The sequence below is a fragment of the Sinocyclocheilus anshuiensis genome, unplaced genomic scaffold (genome assembly GCF_001515605.1).
Source record: "Sinocyclocheilus anshuiensis isolate Anshui unplaced genomic scaffold, SAMN03320099.WGS_v1.1 scaffold675, whole genome shotgun sequence".
In the NCBI taxonomy this organism is placed as follows: domain Eukaryota; kingdom Metazoa; phylum Chordata; class Actinopteri; order Cypriniformes; family Cyprinidae; genus Sinocyclocheilus; species Sinocyclocheilus anshuiensis.
This window is the reverse complement of record NW_015548232.1, coordinates 350,062-371,417: the sequence shown is the minus strand read 5'-3', so window position 1 is coordinate 371,417 and position 21,356 is coordinate 350,062. Positions and strand designations below refer to the sequence as shown.

Sequence of the window (21,356 nt, the reverse complement as noted above, 5' to 3'; positions counted from 1 at the left end):
TATTTATATATACATAATAAATATACACAGTATACACACATATATATATATATATATATATATATACACACGCAGAGCTGGGTAGTGACTGATTATCTTTCAGTAACTCAATTATGTAATCAGATTCCAAAATTAAAATACTTGAAATTGGATTAAATTACATTTTAAAATAATCATAATCAAACTACAGTTACTTTTTTATTGATTACATGATTACATATAATTCACACAATAGCAATCAGTTATTCATAATGTATTGATTCTCCCTAATTCCTCTTTTTCATCTTTTAAATGTTCCTTTCTGAAATCGTCTACCTCTTACATACACTCAGAAAGTCATCCAGTTTCGTGGACATTCACACAGAGATCAGGTGGCTACACAGCATTTGACCACTGGATTCACAAAAAATCTGGTTTAAGAAGTGTCTCAAAATTGCATCAACTACTGATGAACACATTAATTTTTATCTGGATTATCAAACAAGTTTATTTAACCATGTATTACTGTGTCTTTGAAAGACTTTTGTCTTTCAAACACATTAAAATGCACAAGTTGTCATCTGATCCTTTTCACCTAATATATTTACTTGAAGTAACCTTGAGATTTTAAAATAAATATTTTAATAATTAGGTATCACATCTGCATGTTCACAGTTCTCTGTCGCTGGTTAATGGTCACATAACATGCAGGTAAACACATATTTCTTTTTTTGTGAGTGTGTTATTATGATTGATGTTATTTTAAGATGATTTATTTTCATTTTACATTTTTATGACTTAATGAATTAATTATCAGCTTTTCATTAAACTCACAAACCCCCTTCAGTTCTTTCCCGAGCCCCTGACGTAATGTAATGTTTAATGCACTTCATTTTGTTAATTACAACGGATGGAATATATTTTCTTACTCTTTGTATTTTTATATCAAAATGATATCGTTGGTAAATCAATGTGGTAAACACGTCAGGTCAAAAGAAATCTAAAAGTAATCTAAAAGTAGTTTGATTATATTTACTAAATTTATATATGACCATTTATTGTTACTCATTGTGCAATTCTAATAAATTCAGCTGCACATCTTATACTCAAATCAATATTCTTGCAACAGACAGACTGTAAAATAGACTTTGAAATGTTTATTTGGTGCTTTATAATTAACTATTGATTGTTATCCACACAATTTACAGCATAGTTGCTGTTTGACTGTGTCTAATCTTGTATTTTAATGTCTTGTTAAGTTGTTCAGGGATGAAATAATGGATTGGACCTGCAGTGTTCCTGTAAGCAGCCCAGGGCTTCAACCATCACGCTCCCGGCAGCACTTGACATGCTGGTCAGTATTAAACAACAACTGTCAGAATGAAGCATTTCACACTGTTAAACAAGGTAGTGTTGTCAAAAGTACTGACCGCTATACCATTTGGTACTGAAATTTTAAAAACATCCATCTCCAAGATTTGAGCGCTGTTGAGCAGATTCAGCGCTGATTGGCCATTGTGTTCTTGCGCTCAACAGACATGACTGTAATTGGCTTCAGTGATCATCGCTTCAGTGATCACGCTCTTCACCAAGTGCTCACACAGAAGCACATTGGAGCATTTGAAAGCCGCGACTATCAGCGGATCCGTCTATGTGCAGATAAATTAGGGATTCGCTGAAGGTGATGGTACTTTGCATGCACATAGTTTATTTCACGTTTGGATGTGAAATGATACTACAGCACGCCGGCGCCTTTGTGAGTGCAATTGAAGAGCACGAGCTGCGAGCACAGTACCGTTTACGTGCTTGTTTGACTCACGCCTGATGCTGAAGTGAAGTTGGATCGTGCATCTGAAACGTATGGAAGCCCGTTTCCTCCACTGAATAAAAAATAAAAAAAGGTTTTAGCGACTTTTGTCACAATTCTGACTTTTTTTCTCAGAATTGCGTGATACAAACGCGCAATTCTGACTCTTTTTCTCAGAATTGTGAGATATACACTCGCAATGGGGAAGTCGTGGCCTAATGGTTAGAGAGTCGGACTCATAACCCAACGGTTGTGGGTTCGAGTCTCGTGCCGGCAGGGATTGTAGGTGGGGGGAGTGAATGTACAGCGCTCTCTCCGACCTTCAATACCACGACTGAGGTGCCCTTGAGCAAGGCACCGAACCCCCAACTTCAACCCCAACCCCCAACTTGGGCGCCGCAGCATAAATGGCTGCCCACTGCTCCGGGTGTATGTTCACGGTGTGTGTGTGCTCACTACTGTGTGTGTGCACTTTGGATGGGATAAATGCAGAGCACTAATTCCGAGAATGGGTCACCATACTTGGCCACGTCACGTCATGTCACTTCACTTCACGCAATTGGCAGTTATAAAGTCAGAATTCCGAGATATAAATTAAATATAAATAACTTGCTTATCTCGCATTTCTGACTTTAAAACTCGCAATTGTGAGTTTCTGAGAAAAAAAGTCAGAATTGTGAGATGTAAACTTGCAATTGCAAGAAAAAAAGTCAGATTTGTGAGATAAAAAGTTGCAATTACCTTTAAAATTTTTTATTCAGTGGCGGAAACGGGCTTCCATAGAAACGTCTACCATTTGATGTGGTCGTAAAGACGTTCGGCGACTGAATAAATGCACTTCTTGTGCATTATCTGAGGGTTGTCCCCCCCCTAACTATATGATTAAAAACCACGCTTTGTATTGTAAATACTAATGTTTTATACTTTAAATAATTTTGTAAGTAGTAAAATAACACAAGCACAAATGGGGCAAAAATGCGTTCTAAGTTTACGAACATTCTGAGTCTCCGCCTCCCTTGCCTCACAGTGCTTTGGTCCAAATGCCTGTTATCCTCTTTTACATCACACATACACAAGTCCGGTGAGAGAGAACTGACACACCCACCAAACAAGAGAAAACGCATCTCAAACCCCGTTGCACACCGTTTCCAGGAAACATGTCGTTCAAACCGAAAACCGTAGCAAAACGGTGCACACCGGTTTGAGCTTGAACTTGCCCCTGCTTTACGGAAAGGGTTGCCAGGTTTTCACAACAAAACCAGCCCAATTGCTACTCGAAACTAGCCCAAACTAACTGCATTTCGAGGGGGGTCCCCCCAGTAAAAATCGCATTCCGGAGGTTAAACTACACATTATTGGGGTCGCTTCAACCTGTGGACATGAAAAACAGCCCGCGGCAACAGTGATAAAGTAGCCCAATTGCAGACTTGGCAACACTGTGACGGATAGTAATGTCTCCAACGGACACGACCGCTGTTGCGGGCGCGGCGCGACCACAGCTTGAAGTTGTCTAATTTGTCACGGTCTCCCTGCTACTAGTAGTATATGGAGCTTATAATATGACAAAACTATTTGAATTTGCATTGTATAAATTTGAATTATTGACAAGTGCATTTATCAGAACTGAATATTATGTGGCATTTAACATAGTTTTAAATTAGATTTTTTTTTACTTGAATATTGAACATTTGAAATTTAACACAACTGAATTTTTTATAGCAGAGTTTTATAGACATGTATTTTCAAAAAGCAGATTCTGTGTTCTGAATTCTTTGACTGCAAATATCCAGTTTTTAAAAATACAGCTTCAAGTTTTCAAGATGAAGAGGAAATTCGGAACATCAAATTCAATATTCTAAAATTCAATACGCAGAAATTCAGATCGTACAGAAAGTAGGTCAGAGGTAGTAATCCACAGGGAAGAGCAGATGATCTCCGAAAAGTCAAACGAAGCGGTTTGTTAAAAAAAATCAAATTCAGAACTATTATAAATGCCACATAATATTCAGTTTTGATAAATGCCACTTGTCAATAATTCAAATTTATACAATACAAATTCAAATAATTTTGTCATATTATAAGCTCCATAGTAGTAAGGCTTTCCTCTGTGTATACATATCCTTACAATTACAATTTTAGCTGTATTATTTGTGTCCCCTTCAAAAATTGCTCTTGAGAAATTTTATGTTTATTGTCCACCACAACTGTTAGACAAAATTTACGCCCCTGGCCGTAGCAAGAGGTGCTTTGTGCTTCAACAAAAGGCTGTTTATTTCTGTGGGATACTGTCCTGTTTTTTTTGCATGGACCACAGTAAGAAAACATAGAGTGGAGCGTTTAATGGCCTCCAGCTGTTTTTAGCATTGGACCTGCAGCGTTCGCATGTATAAATGCTGGTATTCTTTGATGATTTCCCATATGAGTGGTTGCTAGGGTGTTCTGGATGGTTTCTAGGTGATTGCTTTGTGGTCCAAGTGAAAAGAATCCACCCTCAAGTCTCTTTAATATTCTTTTCTTTAAATATATGGGATTTTTCACCTGTTAGGTCAAATTCATAAGCATGATCATGTCTACTCAATATGCTGCATGATCAAGTCGTATTATCTCTAAGTGAGTGTTTGCGGTGCCCTCTATTGTTTGCAGTAGGAATTGCTCTTGAAGATTAAAATTATTTTGGTGGTTTATGACTATAGAACAGCTTGTTTGTGTGTTTGTATAAACCTGCTCGTATTAAGTCTGTCGGATGCATAAATCAAACATCTTCAGGGAATCTCTGCTTTGTCTCGTCCCACACCATGTTTCCTCCAGCATTACAGATTCATAAATGATGATTTGCGTGCACCATCACACACCCTAATAGATCAGAGCGGAGTTTGACATTAAAAACATACATGATCTCAAGACGTTAATCAATAAAATTATCATTATTGCTGATCACTGTTGTTGTGCTATGATATTGTAATATTTACCATTATATAATCAGAGGAGTTTATGAAAATGTCACTCCACAATGCAATAGCAAGATATATAAATATTTATAGTATTTTTATGTTACATTAATCAGTATTTAGCACACCTTCCTAAGGAAAGGATATGGACCAGAAGACATTGCAATTACTAAATGATATTTAGACAGACTTAAAGAAGTTCCAGATCTATACTTGTGCCCTTATTATTTCAGTTATTTTGCCTTTAATGTAAATAAACATGTGCAAACAATATACTTGCTCTTGTGAATTTATTTTGATGTTAATTACATTGTGCAAGCTGTCTCTTTAATACCGCGTGGTTTACATACATGTTGCTGCTGATTGGGCTGACATGTTTGACACACCCACCAAACAAGAGAAATGCATCTCAAACCCCGGCACACCGTTTCCAGGAAACATGTCGTTCAAACCGAAAACCGTAGCAAAACGGTGCACACCGGTTTGAGCTTGAACTTGCCCCTGCTTTACGGAAAGGGTTGCCAGGTTTTCACAACAAAACCAGCCCAATTGCTACTCGAAACTAGCCCAAACTAACTGCATTTCGAGGGGGTCCCCCCAGTAAAAATCGCATTCCGGAGGTTAAACTACACATTATTGGGGTCGCTTCAACCTGTGGACATGAAAAACAGCCCGCGGCAACAGTGATAAAGTAGCGCAATTGCAGACTTGGCAACACTGTGACGGGTAGTAATGTCTCCAACGGACACGACCGCTGTTGCGGGCGCGGCGCGACCACAGCTTGAAGTTGTCTAATTTGTCACGGTCTCCCTGCTACTAGTAGTATATGGAGCTTATAATATGACAAAACTATTTGAATTTGCATTGTATAAATTTGAATTATTGACAAGTGCATTTATCAGAACTGAATATTATGTGGCATTTAACATAGTTTTAAATTAGATTTTTTTTTACTTGAATATTGAACATTTGAAATTTAACACAACTGAATTTTTTATAGCAGAGTTTTATAGACATGTATTTTCAAAAAGCAGATTCTGTGTTCTGAATTCTTTGACTGCAAATATCCAGTTTTTAAAAATACAGCTTCAAGTTTTCAAGATGAAGAGGAAATTCGGAACATCAAATTCAATATTCTAAAATTCAATACGCAGAAATTCAGATCGTACAGAAAGTAGGTCAGAGGTAGTAATCCACAGGGAAGAGCAGATGATCTCCGAAAAGTCAAACGAAGCGGTTTGTTAAAAAAAATCAAATTCAGAACTATTATAAATGCCACATAATATTCAGTTTTGATAAATGCCACTTGTCAATAATTCAAATTTATACAATACAAATTCAAATAATTTTGTCATATTATAAGCTCCATAGTAGTAAGGCTTTCCTCTGTGTATACATATCCTTACAATTACAATTTTAGCTGTATTATTTGTGTCCCCTTCAAAAATTGCTCTTGAGAAATTTTATGTTTATTGTCCACCACAACTGTTAGACAAAATTTACGCCCCTGGCCGTAGCAAGAGGTGCTTTGTGCTTCAACAAAAGGCTGTTTATTTCTGTGGGATACTGTCCTGTTTTTTTTGCATGGACCACAGTAAGAAAACATAGAGTGGAGCGTTTAATGGCCTCCAGCTGTTTTTAGCATTGGACCTGCAGCGTTCGCATGTATAAATGCTGGTATTCTTTGATGATTTCCCATATGAGTGGTTGCTAGGGTGTTCTGGATGGTTTCTAGGTGATTGCTTTGTGGTCCAAGTGAAAAGAATCCACCCTCAAGTCTCTTTAATATTCTTTTCTTTAAATATATGGGATTTTTCACCTGTTAGGTCAAATTCATAAGCATGATCATGTCTACTCAATATGCTGCATGATCAAGTCGTATTATCTCTAAGTGAGTGTTTGCGGTGCCCTCTATTGTTTGCAGTAGGAATTGCTCTTGAAGATTAAAATTATTTTGGTGGTTTATGACTATAGAACAGCTTGTTTGTGTGTTTGTATAAACCTGCTCGTATTAAGTCTGTCGGATGCATAAATCAAACATCTTCAGGGAATCTCTGCTTTGTCTCGTCCCACACCATGTTTCCTCCAGCATTACAGATTCATAAATGATGATTTGCGTGCACCATCACACACCCTAATAGATCAGAGCGGAGTTTGACATTAAAAACATACATGATCTCAAGACGTTAATCAATAAAAGCCATTGAAACATGCTTTAGTCATCGTGCTGAAGTTCTGCTGTCAGCCGGTTAAATGTGGAGGCCAAAAGAGGAAGAGGAAGAAGCAGACAGTCAGACAGGAGGAGGAGCGCTTATTTCTCTGGTTATTTCTCACACCCTCACCCAAAAAGCAGTCAGTGTAGGGCATAAGAAAGGAACTGAGATACTCTGAAAGAGAAAATACAGACAGAGAGAGCCATAGGGGAGAGCGTTTTAAAGTCCAACCAATGGCTCCTTGGACAAAAACTATCTCTGAAAGATATGGAGTTGGTGAGTTTTGCTGTTTTTTTTGTGTGTGTGCGCAAGTGATTCACCTGTGCATTTTGAACGTTCTCTGCGAAGTTGTGTGTGCGTTTGTGTGTTTGTATCCCTAGCGGCCTTCGCAGCGGGCGTATAAAGTTGTTTGATTCAGTTCCTATATCTCAGGATGTGGGCAGAGACAGATCAGTCAAGCGGCCCAACAGTCACTGGACTAAACAGATTGCGGCATTTTGTCATTTTACACTTGTTTTGCTTTGAAAATCTGCAGATTTTAGTTTTATGACACTATGATGGTGCAGTTAATGCAATACTGATATAGTGCAACAACAAACTGAGACCTGAACCCTATGACAGCTTCTTACTTAGAGCTTGAAATGCATTGTAAAATTGTGCTTCTTTTGGTTTATTAAAATCAAAAATATAATTTAATGCAACTGATGCAAACTGAAATAACTTCATAAGGGAACTTCTGCACATTTTCACTTTTTACAGCGTAGAGGATTCGCTTCTTTAGCCTGTTTGCTGAATGAAGGTGCTTTAAGGTTTGGCATCATTTAATAACGGAAGAGCAGGACTGAATTTTTAGAGAAGACCTGCGTGAAATAAATGCACAAGCAAGATCTTTATCATCTTGATTGTTTCTTTTAGACAGTAGTGAGAATTCAGATGTTGCTCCTGAGAAAAGAGACCAGGAATCTCCTCTAGAGCTCTAAATGAGCTCATATTTGCTCAGGAATGAGCTCAGACTTGCCCAAAGATAGCAAGCAAAAGTCAGAGATCTCCATATGAACTCAATATTTCTCATCAAATGATCTGAGCTGCTATTCGCAATCATTTTATAGCTCTGTACTCTTACTGTAGGACAACTATGACTCATTTATGTCAGGTTTATTATAGTTAACTAAAACATAAAATAAACATTAACTGAAATAAAGCATTAAAATCTTAAGCTTATTTTATTTCAGTTAGCAACATATCTAATTTTCTTTTAGTTTGTGTACAAAAACAAAACAACAACAAAACTAAAACTGAAATAAAAATGAAAATAAACTAAAACCATAATAAACAGTTATGTTACTTGAAATAAAATCAACATTAACTGAAAAAAAAAACGTTAAAAAAACTTAAACTTGTTTTATTTTAGTTACAAAGCAACATATCTCTTTTGAAGTTGATGATTGTTAATAAAAACTATATAGATATGTTGAAAACAAAAAATAAAATAAAGACAGAAAATATAAAAATAAAAACAAATTCAAAATACTTAAATCTATAATAGTTTCTCAGTGATACTAAAATAACACTCATTTGTGTTATTTTAGGAATAAGGGAAACATCTGAGACAAAGCTGATCCTTAAATTAAATACATGTGAGAACTCCATTTAGTTTTTCAGCCATGACCAAATAACAACCTTTGGGAAGAAATATTTAATGCAAATCCCATTGTAATCTCTTTTAATCAACAGAAGCTAATAGTCTAGCTCATATGTAAAGTGTCCATTAAGAGCAGTATGAGTGTGAAATGGTGAAACTGATTATAGTAACTTTATTTAGAGTTATTTGTCAATGTATTGTCAATGTCACAGAATTGGGGTTATTTTGTATATTCAGTTTTGAAATGAATGCAAAAGTGGTTTGACCAGATTGTAGGTGGCGTAGTCAGCAGGTTTGTAGCTCACAGCATGTATGTTGAAAGAAATAAAGCATATATAATATATGCACATGCTAAAATGTATTATGAACTTGAAATAAAAGCTATCTGATCATGTAAATGCATGTATATTGCTTTTGAATTATTTCAATTGTAAACATGCTGATGGTGGTATCTGTGTGTGCGGTGTTGCACAGGAAGCTGCTCTGAGAGGAAGTAGGCCAACAAACTCATACTTGCAGAAATGAATTGTGTGAGTGTGTGTGTGCGCGCATGTGTAATATGATGTTCTCCATCTCTGTATATGCACTTTAACTTTTAGTGTCATTGATGCTGGCTAAAGTATTAAAGTTCAGCGTGTGCGTCGTCCTGCTGAAATGAATTGTGTGTGTGTGTGTGTGTGTGTGTGTGTGTGTGTGTGTGTGTGTGTGTGTGTGTGTGTGTGTGCGCGCATGCACGCGCGTGTATATAATATGATGTTCTCCATCTGCATAATATGCAGTTTAACTTTCAGAGTCATTGATGTTGGCTAAAGTATTAAAGTCCAGCGTGTGCATCGTCCTGCAGTGTTTGTGCTCTAGACATGAATCACAGGACTCAAGTAGTTGAGGATAGATATCGTTTGATGTCTTCTTGGAAGCATTAAATGATCTCATTCTGCTGTTTTGCTAAACATCACTTAAAAATTAAATCCAAACTGGGAAATCTTTTTGTGCATTTTTAAATGCATTGGTTGAATTTCATGCAATTGATATTTTCTCTCTTTTCTATGAAGTTAAGTGGAATATTTTCTCTCTTTTCTATGAAGTTAAGTGGAATTTCGTTGCCAAAGCGGAGAAGCAGTTGTCCCTGGTTATCGGGGACACTGTGCACATACAGGAGTCATGTGAAGGTGAGGGATTCTGAGATATTGCACTTACTTTTGCAATTATGCTTGAGGTAAAGGCTTTTATATACAGCAATGTATGTTGCATTCAAAGTATACATTCGATCAGTTCAATGCGGTCCCTGGGAATCAAACCTGTGACCTTGGTGTTGCTTGCGCCATGCATGTTCCACACTGAAAAAAAAAAATGCTCAGTATTCTGGTCTTGTTTTCCAGTGCAAATATCCAAACATTTTAAACCCCCCTGCTGTTCAAAAACTGGCCACAGCTTCTGTTTTTGGGGTGAAATTAAGCCACGTTGGTTTCACTGCAATTTTACAGAAAATCGACACTATGAAAAACACTAAAGATTCATGTAAAAACAGAAAACACTGTATTGTACCTTGTCAGAGACTAAAAAAAATATAAGATATGTGAGAACTTTAATAATTCCCATCTTATTTTTTGTGTTGGGGTCAATTTGATGATCCATTTACAATTAACTTTTTTTGTCAGGACTACTTGTAGTGACTATTTGCACACTGAGGTGCAAATAAATACTAAATAACAAATAACTAAGTATAAACAGTATCTAACATTTTTTGTATTTAGTGTAAGTAGTATGTATTGCTATTTATACTTCCTCTGCCATTTTATGTAATCTAGTAACTGAAAACTAACAACCAAAGACCACCTTTGACAGATTTGTTTGACTGTGAAACTCAACTAGATAGAGCTAGAAGAAACAGTGATTTTTTAGATGGTTTAAGAGATGAGTCTTAGTATTTTTGTCTTCATTTTCATATGTTCTCATGTATTTCATATTTTAGTGATTGACAAGCTACAATAAAATTTTATTTTATTTACTCTCTGGTGTTGGTTTCAAATGACATACTTATGGGTTTTAATGGGGAGTCAATAGGACCTGAGCACAAAAGTTGTAATAAAATTTGTACAGCCTTTCCAAAACACATCTATGAGTCGAAATGTTGCATACATTCAAGACCCTAAATGAGAAATATAGAGCAGGTTGAAAAATCAAGTATGAGTCAAATTGGTCTCAACACAACAGGAGGGTTAAATCAAGATATATTTACTTGAGAAGCAAAATTGTGACATTAACCCAGCAAACACAGAACGTCCCCCTAACATTAGTATTTAGTTCCCGTTTGCTTGTTATTTTGAGAATCAAATAATAACATCTTAGGGCCAGTTCAAAAAGCTTAATCTGGATCAGAATGATCTGGATTTGGAAATCCCATATTTTGCTATCCAGGTTCAGGTAATCCATCTTACTTTTCTGCTGGTTTTTCAAAGCAAAATTGGATTGGATCACAAAGATCCAGATACAGAATTTGTCAGATGACCAAATATGGATTACTAGTGCTCTATGGGGCCCCTAAAGGGACATGGTGATGGAAAAAAAAATGAGTTGGAAAAAAATGTCTATGTTTTGCATTCTCTCAGAAAAGTTTTGCATTGCATTCACACAAGACGCTTTGCATTCTCACAAATGACTATTAACTGGTTTATCTGATGTAGTAGTAGTAATGTAGTTTACAGACAGTGATATAAAAAAAAAACACTTTTAATTTAATATAATCCACCCTTCTGCCGGGATGAGATTTTTTGAAACAAAAGTATCCCAATCTTACTAAAAAGTTCGATGATTTGATCCAGATCAAAACCAAGATTGGATTTTGTGATCAAATCCGATGCCAGAATCCTGTTTTTCTTTTGAACAACCCATTTTAAATATTTGATCCAATCCAATAGAAGAAATCTGATCAGATTACTTCTGAACAACTGTCCCTTACGAATGTTCCATTTAGGTTTTACTTTTGCAACCATAAAATAACGTTCCAAGAACGTTGCAGGGAGGTTATTTTTAAATAACCTAAAAAATAACTTAAACAGAACGTTCCCTAATGGTTATTTTTAGGTTATTGTTTTGCAACCATGAAGTCTTCAGAGAATGAATTTATGCTTGAAACAGGAAAAGTATCTGCCAGTGGGGTCTTAATTCAAAAACAATCTTGTTTCTGACCCCACTGACAGTTATTTCTTCTTGTTTTAAGCATAAACTCATAGAATTTTAATCACTTTCTTCAGAAAACAAGACTTGATATCTTAAAGTCATTTGTAAGTAAATGTATCTTGATTTAAGAATTTATTGATATTTGTACTGTAAAACAAGACAAAAACACTAAAAAATAATAATTTTACATACTGTTTGAGCAACAGAAATATTTTCATAGTCTAAACCAGTCTGTTCTTGTTTCAGGATGGTATAAAGGTTACGTGATCAAGAACAAAGAGAGAAAAGTAAGTAAACGGGTGTTTAGTTTATGGTGTTTCTACAAGAGCATAATGTTTTATTCCTGAATATCTGACCTGGAGTTCCTCTACTACGTGTTTGCTGATTTACTTTGTTCCATATTTAAGGGAGCATTTCCTGCAAGCTTTATAGTGTTGAAGGAAATCATCGTCGAAAAGAGAGGGTGAGTATGTCCTTCTGTCCATCAGTCAGTCCATCCATCCGTCCATCCTCTGACCCTCTGTCTGCTCCTGTAGAGATGAGGAGATCATAACATCTGCTGAGATGCCGCTGGTGAAGGAGGTGACCACCACACTGAGAGAATGGGGCAGCATCTGGAAACAGCTCTATGTGGTGAGACGCTTAGATGTGGGTGGGATACTGTACTACACTTAAAAATAAAGGTTCTTTATTAGGATCAGTGGTTCCGTGAAAAACCTTTAACATCTATAGAATCGTTCCTTTCCACAAAAGGTCCTATAGATTTTTGAAATGTTCTTTACACTGAGAAATAAATGGTTCTTTTATGAGCTGCTCACTGAAAGGTTCTTTGGGGAACCAAAAATGGATAAAACCTCCTTTTTGATCCTTTATTTGTAAGTGAGTGTAGTTAAGAGTGTACACTGAGTTAAGAGTGTAGTGATATTATATTTGTAGTATGCATACTGTGCTCAGTATGGGAGTTTTCTGTATTGCGTGACCTGACAGAATGTGCAGTGTAAAGCACATTTGAAGCACTTTACAGTACGTGACATACTATGTCCCACAAAGTGACCTTCCGTTCTCAGTGTGATATGAAGTGACAACAGCCATGACTTTTAAAGTCAAAATTAAATCAGAAGTAACAAAGTTTACTTCCTGGTCTATTTTTAGAAAACTTGCTGCAGTTCTAAAAATATAAATTAAGTGTAACAATACCAATAATAATAACTTATTAACAATAATAAATGTTAATTCATGTCCCAGACACAATTCATGCCCCAGTCACATTTTCATGGTTAAATAAACATTACTTATACACTATCAGAAAAAGAAAAAAAAAAAGAAAGAATTAAAAAACAATTCTACTTTATATTTTTACATTAATAATGTAATCAATGTTCTATTTATTAAAGCCAAATATGAATCTCATCACTAAGGCAGTAACAATTTAAGCAATATATTTTATTTGTGAACTTATGTTCAGCTATTCTTTTTAATAGTTAACTGTTAATTAATTCTCTGTAAATATTGGTCACAGACAAGGAGATTTACTTTGAATTTCACCGAGCTGATTACTCACTAAAAACTCCCACGGATCATGTTTTCATGCCATTTTAAGTCATATTTTGATGTAACAAAGTGGTTATATCAAAGTGTGTGAGTTGTTTACTTTTTTAAATTAGTCTTCCCATTAATGCCATTATATTGTTCATACAGACTGATTCGCAAATGTGGAGCACACATGAACACAAGAGGCGGGAATTATGGACCAATCACAGCTGAACATAACCAGTCATATCATATTGCCTCCTCTCACGTGACTTTCCCCCATTCATTCTCAATTACACCCCACCAAACTCACTGCACGCTTTAGGGGGTCAGTTAAAATTCAATGGGCTCAGGGGAGGCGAGAGAGACGTGAACTCCCGCTGTAACTTTACCAGCTGGTGTTGCTGTTGGACAATGTTTCTTTAGAAAAACTGGAGGCACTGCCTCCCTTGCTTTCTTAGAGGAAACACCCCTGATATATATATTAGAATATATATTAGATCCCTTATATATAAATATATCTTGTATACAGGGTGCGATTTGCCGGGGGTGATGGGGGGGCGATTTCCCCTCCTCTGGTTTTTGCATCCCTGCCTCTGCTGAATTATTTTTATCTCCGGTGGGGATAAAAACACCCCGCGATCTCGCTCCGAGGTCCCGATCTAACGCAAATGATGTGCGATACGCGCTTTGAAGTCCCGTTCTGAATCAAATTATTAGCGATACGCAATCCGATTGGAGCGCTTCGAAAGCTCCATTGACACTGTTTTCTTTGCTCGCTTTCTCTGTATAATTTGTTCGTTGCTTGAATAACCGTGGAAATGAAATCATTACAAATTATATGGTAGGCCTACTTGCCTAAAAAGATGGGTTTATGATGTGCGTTATTAACAGATTACACTAACATTAGGTTACTTAGGCTACAGCCTTACCCTTACCTTCCACCTATGGAAAGAGAAAAAAGTTTTCAAAAGCATCCCCCCTTCTGCTTTTTTCACAAATCGCACCCTGCTTATATAATATAATATAAATCTTTTGTTTTGTTTTTTACGGTTTAGTATTTACTTACGTTCTGTAATGTCTGTCACCAAATAATTTTATATATAATTTGATATGTTGCAAAAAATAAATAATTTTCCTCTTTAGCTGACCTCAAAATTGAAAAAAAAGTAATACATCCAAATAAAAACTGCATTATGAAAGTAAATAGGCTGTGAATGCCTTTTCATTTGATCACTGACAAACGGTAAAACATTTTTAAAGGGGTCATATGATGCTGCTAAAAAGAGCATTATTTTGTGTATTTGGTGTAATGAAATGTGATCTTCTTTATGCACCAAGAGCTTGTAACACTCCAAAGAGAAAGGAAAAATTTAAATCGCATCATATGATCATATGATCATCATATGACCCCTTTTAACAAAATCAAATTACAAATTAAATTAAATTAAATTAAATTAAATAATTTAATGATATTATTAAAATATAATGTATTTATTTCATACATGATACCTGGACGTCATGTAGAATTATACAAACTGTGGTATGAAGTCATGTGATGATAACACATAATGCTGGATGTGTCGATTAAGTCAAACATGCAAAATTATAAGTACATTAAATTTGCACAACCTGAACTTCTGACCAATCAGTGATTGTCTTTGTTTCCATCAGTCCAGTAAGAAGGAGCGTTTCAGTCAGGTGCAGCGGCTCATGTGGGATCTGATGGAGTGGCGTTCACAGCTCCTGTCCGGGACGCTACCGAGTGACGAGTTTAAGGAGCTCAAACAGAAAGTCACCTCAAAGATCGACTATGGAAATAAGTACGTATTTCATGTGTCTATTCCACTTGTGTTCCTGTCTGTGTGCATTTTTGACTATGGTAATATAAACCATGCATACATTCATATCGTATATCATAATATATGAATGTAATCATACAGTACTATGGTATTATCATCTGATACCATCATTGTACCATTGTACAAACACACAACTGATAAAGCATAGAATAATATGATCCAGTCGGCTGGTGTAATTCCTCTTCAGAGTGTAAGTAATTCGCTCTAGGCTGTAGTTAATGGGTTAGTTAATTGGCATTTGTACATTATCATTAAGGAATTAATTAACAAACCTGAAGGGAATAAAAATGTCTTTCTGCCACCTGAATGTTAATTAATTAATGTGAGGGAAAAAAACTCCCAAACCACTTGTCATGGATTCACATTTCTTGCTCTGTTTTCACATGATTACAAGTTAATCATTGTTTTCTCAAGATAATGTTATATATCCCATATTGGTGTCCTCAGTGCAAACAGCTGGGAAAGAAAATGTCCGTCAGTATATTGACTTTTTATTTTTTAATAGATAGACCTGTCTAACTTAAATAACTTTTGATTAAATTTTTGTTATTGTACAGTAGTTGTATTTTCTTGTGCTATTTCTTGTAATTAGTATCTTTTTTCTTATTTTTTTTACTGACTTTTTAATTTTATTAAGCTTGAGAACTTAAATTAGTTAGGCTAGCATTCATTTTTGCTGTGATACCAACTTAATTAATTAATCAAGAATTGTGAAATTTCTAAAATTATCTAATATTTTTGAAATCATAACAACCTAAATTATTGCAGAAATGACTTTAAGTGCGATCACACAAGCATAGTGACATTATACAAGCATTTGATACAAATACAAACATTTGAATATTTTGAATATAATATGTCAGGGTTATGATTGTTAACTAAACACTAAAACATTTTGTTAATTGAAATAAAACTGAAATAATATACAGATGAAGAACATAAAACTAAGTGAAATATAGATGAAAAACTGAAATGTGTTTAAAATAAAGCACTAAAATTACTCACTGAAAATAAATCCAAACTATAATTAAACTAAGACTGGAATAAAAATATATAAGTAATATTAAAAAAAAAAAACTAATTAAAATTAAAAATAAAAAAATAAAATGAAAGCCAATTACATATTCAACAAAAAACTATGCTAAAATAACAGAATAATGTGTAGTAATTCATTATACTGACAGATTACTTCTTGATCATGTGAAAACAGCAAAAAATATGTGTGAATCCGTGTTAGCTGTGGGCTTTTGCTGGGATGTTGCTTTCTGTGATGTGCAAGAATGAGCCTTAATGAAATGTAGGAAGTCACGCCTGAGGTGCATCATGGGACTCGCGCTTCTCCAGAAGAGCTCCAGGCAAGAGCACATCTGCCAGATCGTTTCAAGGATCTGTGTGTGTGCACTGAATTCTCAGGTGAATCGTGTGTGTGTGAGTACAAACACTCAAACTGCAGTTAAATTACGTGTTATTCTGCCTCCAGGATCTTGGAGCTGGATGTGGTGGTGCGGGATGCCGATGGGAATATCTTGGACCCCGAGCGAGCGAGTGTTATCAGCCTCTTCCGAGCACACGAGGACGCTACAGCCAAGATCACAGAGCGCATTAAAGAGGAACAGGTTTTCATTTCACTTTCATTTAAAGGTTTGCAGATGAAACCACAAGGAGCTTCTCGCATGTTCAGGAATCAGAGAGAGAGTTTGTAGATTTAATGAGACACTTTTAAATGTTCAGGATGACTGAACAAATGAAATCAATGAACTCCCTTGGCTTTACCTTCCTTCGGTCTGGTTCTGCTGTGAATTCACACTAAATATCCTCCTGTAACCCCACTGCAGTAACTTAATGACCTTACCTGAGGTGGATCAAACTAAACTGAACTTCATTTAAATAATTCATTAGTCAGAACCCCCATCAAAACTGCATAATAATGCCATAGCAACCACCCAGACACCCTAGCAACCACTCAGCAATTCCTTCACAATCACCCAAACACCCTAGCAACTGCATAATAATTCCCTAGCAACTACTTAGCAACACCTTTGCAACCACCAAGGCACCCTAGCAGCTGCATATTAATGTCCTAGCGACCACACAGACATCCTAGAAACCACTTAACAATGAATTTGTAACCACTCAGACACCCTACCAACTCCACAATATGCCTAGCAACCACTTAGCAACACCTTCACAATTAACTAGACACATAACAGCTGGATAATAGTGTCTTAGCAACCATCCAAAACATCCTAGTGACAACCAGGACACACTAGCAACTGCATTATTATTCCCTAGCAACCGCCTAGAAACCGTAGCAGCAATCGCATAATAATGTTCTAGCAACCACCCAGAAATCCTAGCAACCACTGGGCAATGCCTTCACAACCACCCAGAAACCCTACCAACTGCATAATAATGTCTTAGCAACCATCCAGAACACCCTAGCAATCACCCAGACACTTTTGCAACTGCATAATTATGCCTTAGCAACCACCCAGACCCCCTACCAACTTCATAACATGCCCTAGACACCACTTAGCAACACCTTCACAATTACCAAGGTACCCTAGCGACCTCCCAAAACACCCTAGCAACCACATAGCAACACATCCGCAACTGCCCAGACAACCAACAGCTGCATAAGCCAGACCAGCCTAGTGACTACCATGACACCCTAGCTACCGAATTTTAATTCCCTAGCAACCACTCAGAAACCACTTGGCTACACCTTGGCAACCATCCAGAAAATGCTAGCAATCACCCAGGCTCCTTAGTAACTGCATAATATACCACAGCATCCACCCATACACTTTAGAAACCACTTGGTAACACCTTGGCAACCAATCAGAACACCTTAACAATTACCTACACTCCCCAGCAACAACCTAGACATCATAGAAACCACTTGGCAACATCTTGGCAACCATCCAGAACACCCTAGCAATCTGTATATTATACCACAGCAACCTGCCAGACACCTTAGAAACCACTTGACAACACCTTGACAACTATCCAGAACACCCTAGCTATCACCCAGACTCCCTAGCAACTGCGTATTATACCACAGCAACCACCCAGGCACCTCAGAAACCACTTGGCAACACCTTGACAACTATCCAGAACACCCTAGCAATCACCCAAACTCCCTAGAAACTGCATATTATACCACAGCAACCACCCAGGCAGCTTAGAAACTGCTTGGCAACACCTTAGCAACCACTGAGAACACCTTAACAATTACCCACACTCCCCAGCAACCACCTAAACATCCTAGAAACCACTTGGCGACACCTTGGCAACCATCCAGAACACCCTAGCAATCACCCAGACTCCCTAGCAATGGCATAATATACCACAGCAACCACCTAGACGCCTTAGAAACCACTTGGTAACACCTTGGCAACCACCTAGTACACCTTAACAATTACCCACACTCCCCAGCAACCACTTAGACATTCTAGAAACTACTTGACAACACCTTGACAACCATCCAGAACACCCTAGCAATCACCCAGACTCTCTAGCAACTACATATTATACCACAACAGCCACCCAGACACCTTAAAAAACACCCTAGAAACCATTTGGCAACACTTTGGCACCTAGTAATATGTACCACCATAATGTACCACAGCAAACACTCAGAATAGCCTAGCAACTGCATTATAATGCCATAGGAACCACCCCGATTCCCTCTCAACCATTTAGCAATGCCCTTATCAACACATTAGCCACCCAGCAAGTGCTAAATAAGACTCTAGTATGGTGGTTGTGAGTTTTTCACAGGTTAACACCAGTCAGGTTTATTTCTGTGAATTTAAACGCTGTTTAACATCAACTCCTGTCTCTTCTGCTCTGCTCTGTGTAGTCCAACGTTCAGCTGGATCATTCTGGCGTATCCGCACGGATCCAGTCTTCTCCCACACACAGCTTGTATGTTTTTGTGCGTAACTTTGTGTGTCGTATCGGTGAGGATTCGGAGCTCTTCATGTCTCTGTACGACCCCATCAAGCAGACCAACATCAGGTGCGTCTCACTGACACACTCTTTAATGATCAGTCTAGAGGAGTTTGTCATTATTACACACACTCTGTCTCTGTCTCTCTGCAGTGAGAATTATTTGGTCCGATGGGGAGATAAAGGTTTGCCGAAGGACATTGAGATGCTCAACAGTCTGAAAGTGGTCTTTACAGTAAGTCACTTACAGATTTCACTTGGGTAGCAACTTTGGAAGCCTGTTTCTGCTACATAAGAAAAAAAAATTGGTGAATGATATTTGTGAGATTGAAAAGCTGTGATTATGAGATAAAAAGTCAAAATTATGAAATAAAAAGTCAAATGACATAATAATGACTTAACTCATAATTGACTTTTTGTGTCATAATTTAGTTTTTTTCCTCATAATTATAACTTCCATAAATTTGACTTTATCACAAAAAGTACAAATTATCTCACATTTGACTTTGTCTCATTATTATGACTTTGTAACCTCAATTTTGACTTTTTTCTTATAATTAACTATCATCAATTAGTCAAAAGTTTGACGTGCTGTACATCATAAATATATTTCCGTCATGAAACTCTAGATGGTGCAGGCTGACGGGTTGTTAATGTAACTGATGATATTCAGAGTTAAACGACTTGGCACAAGCTGATTAGTTCATTCTGCATATGCAGCCAATGAGCTTACTGCCTTGCATTTATATGGCTGGCTAGCATTCACTTGAGATTCTTGCAGCGCGCTTTCAGAGTTTCTCTGAAACTCAACAGCTAGATAAGTAAACGGTCTTCACTCTGATTTCAGTGCATTATTGCGTTCGTCAGATTTACATTTTAAGCTAGAAAACATACAAGTTGTAAAACTACGCGCAGGTTATTCGCGAGAGGAATAATTACTAAGCATGTCTTGTTCATATAACAGCAGTAGCATTAGCAGCAGCAGCAAACGGTTTTCTAGTTCATGTATGTGAGAATACAACATCAAGCGTCGTGGGTTTTAGAACAGTAAAGTGAATTGGGGATTACCTAATTTGCCCGAAATTTCCAATGCTTTTAGTATCTTCTGTGGGCATTAATTTCTACATTAACCGCGAACAGATCGCTTTCAGATGCACACCTCACTAGTGGGGTCAGTTTGCAGTTGGCGTTTCACAGTTGTTCACAGTTTTAAGTCAAGGTGAACCCGTATTTCATAAACGTCATGCTGTCAACAGCCTTGCCTATTTAACCATAACAACTTAATGAGCAACAGAAAATAATATACCCGCTCATACGTGTACTCATGCCGCATTGCAATGCATTTCAGAAGAGGGAGCGCTCATTCTTAAAGGGGCCACATCTCTATTTCACTCGTTACCTTGGTTCAGCGATAGTGAAGAGTTTATTATGAAAGTCATGTTTAGTGATAGTTTAAAGATAATTAATCTTGAATTCATTTAAAATATAAAATTACTACTAATAATAAATCATTTCCAATCAGTAGCCCATGTACAATGTAGCTAATAGTAGGACACTCTTAAACTGGAATTTACTATTTGTGTATTCAGTTGGGCTTACAGCAATTATAGTACTTTCAAGGAGTATAGCAGCAGTATCATAGAATTCAGATTGTGTTATTAGCGAATTATTAATAGCAGTATGCATAGCAATCAAGTCAAATGATTACTCTTGTTTATAGCAGCAGCAGCAGAAAGTATCTGGTTGCATGAAATTTCAGTGATAACACATGGGGTAAGTAACTTTAAAATTTAAATAAGCTCTTATTACTTCGTTTATTTAACAGGGCATACAGAGATTTTGTGAACTCTTCAAAGCGAAATAGGCATTGTTTGTGTTTCCTTGTTTAATAAAGACACTTATAGTAATTCTAAGTACTTTTGTGCAGCTGTAGCAGCAGTATGCATAGCTATTTAGATCGCAATTTTTAATGAATTTAATAGCAGCAGAATGGCATAGCAAATTCAGATGCAATGTTAGAAATAATATTAGCAGCAGTCTGCATAGCATTATTAATTATTATTGCTAATACAGCAGGGGCAGCAGAAAGTACTTTAGTTGCATGTAATTTCAGTGATAATGCATGGATGGGCTACAGCAATTCTAGTACTTTCATGGAGTGTAGCAGCAGTATCCATAGAATTTCAGATTGCGTTATTAGCTAATTATTAATAGCAGTATGCATAGCAAATCAAATTATGC

General features: G+C 36.7%; 1 protein-coding gene across 1 annotated transcript in view; it reads left to right on the top strand.

The window, feature by feature from the left end:
- Positions 1-7,103: 7,103 nt before the first annotated feature.
- LOC107654652 (dedicator of cytokinesis protein 2-like) overlaps positions 7,104-21,356 on the top strand; it is a 143,653-nt gene continuing 129,400 nt past the window's right edge. Inside the window, exons 1-9 of the mRNA XM_016441833.1 lie at positions 7,104-7,223; positions 9,675-9,758; positions 12,016-12,056; positions 12,177-12,232; positions 12,306-12,402; positions 14,974-15,122; positions 16,642-16,777; positions 19,027-19,184; positions 19,269-19,350. Coding sequence (XP_016297319.1) covers positions 7,181-7,223; positions 9,675-9,758; positions 12,016-12,056; positions 12,177-12,232; positions 12,306-12,402; positions 14,974-15,122; positions 16,642-16,777; positions 19,027-19,184; positions 19,269-19,350 — 846 coding nt within the window. The 5' untranslated portion in view covers positions 7,104-7,180. The remainder of the gene's footprint in view (positions 7,224-9,674; positions 9,759-12,015; positions 12,057-12,176; positions 12,233-12,305; positions 12,403-14,973; positions 15,123-16,641; positions 16,778-19,026; positions 19,185-19,268; positions 19,351-21,356) is intronic.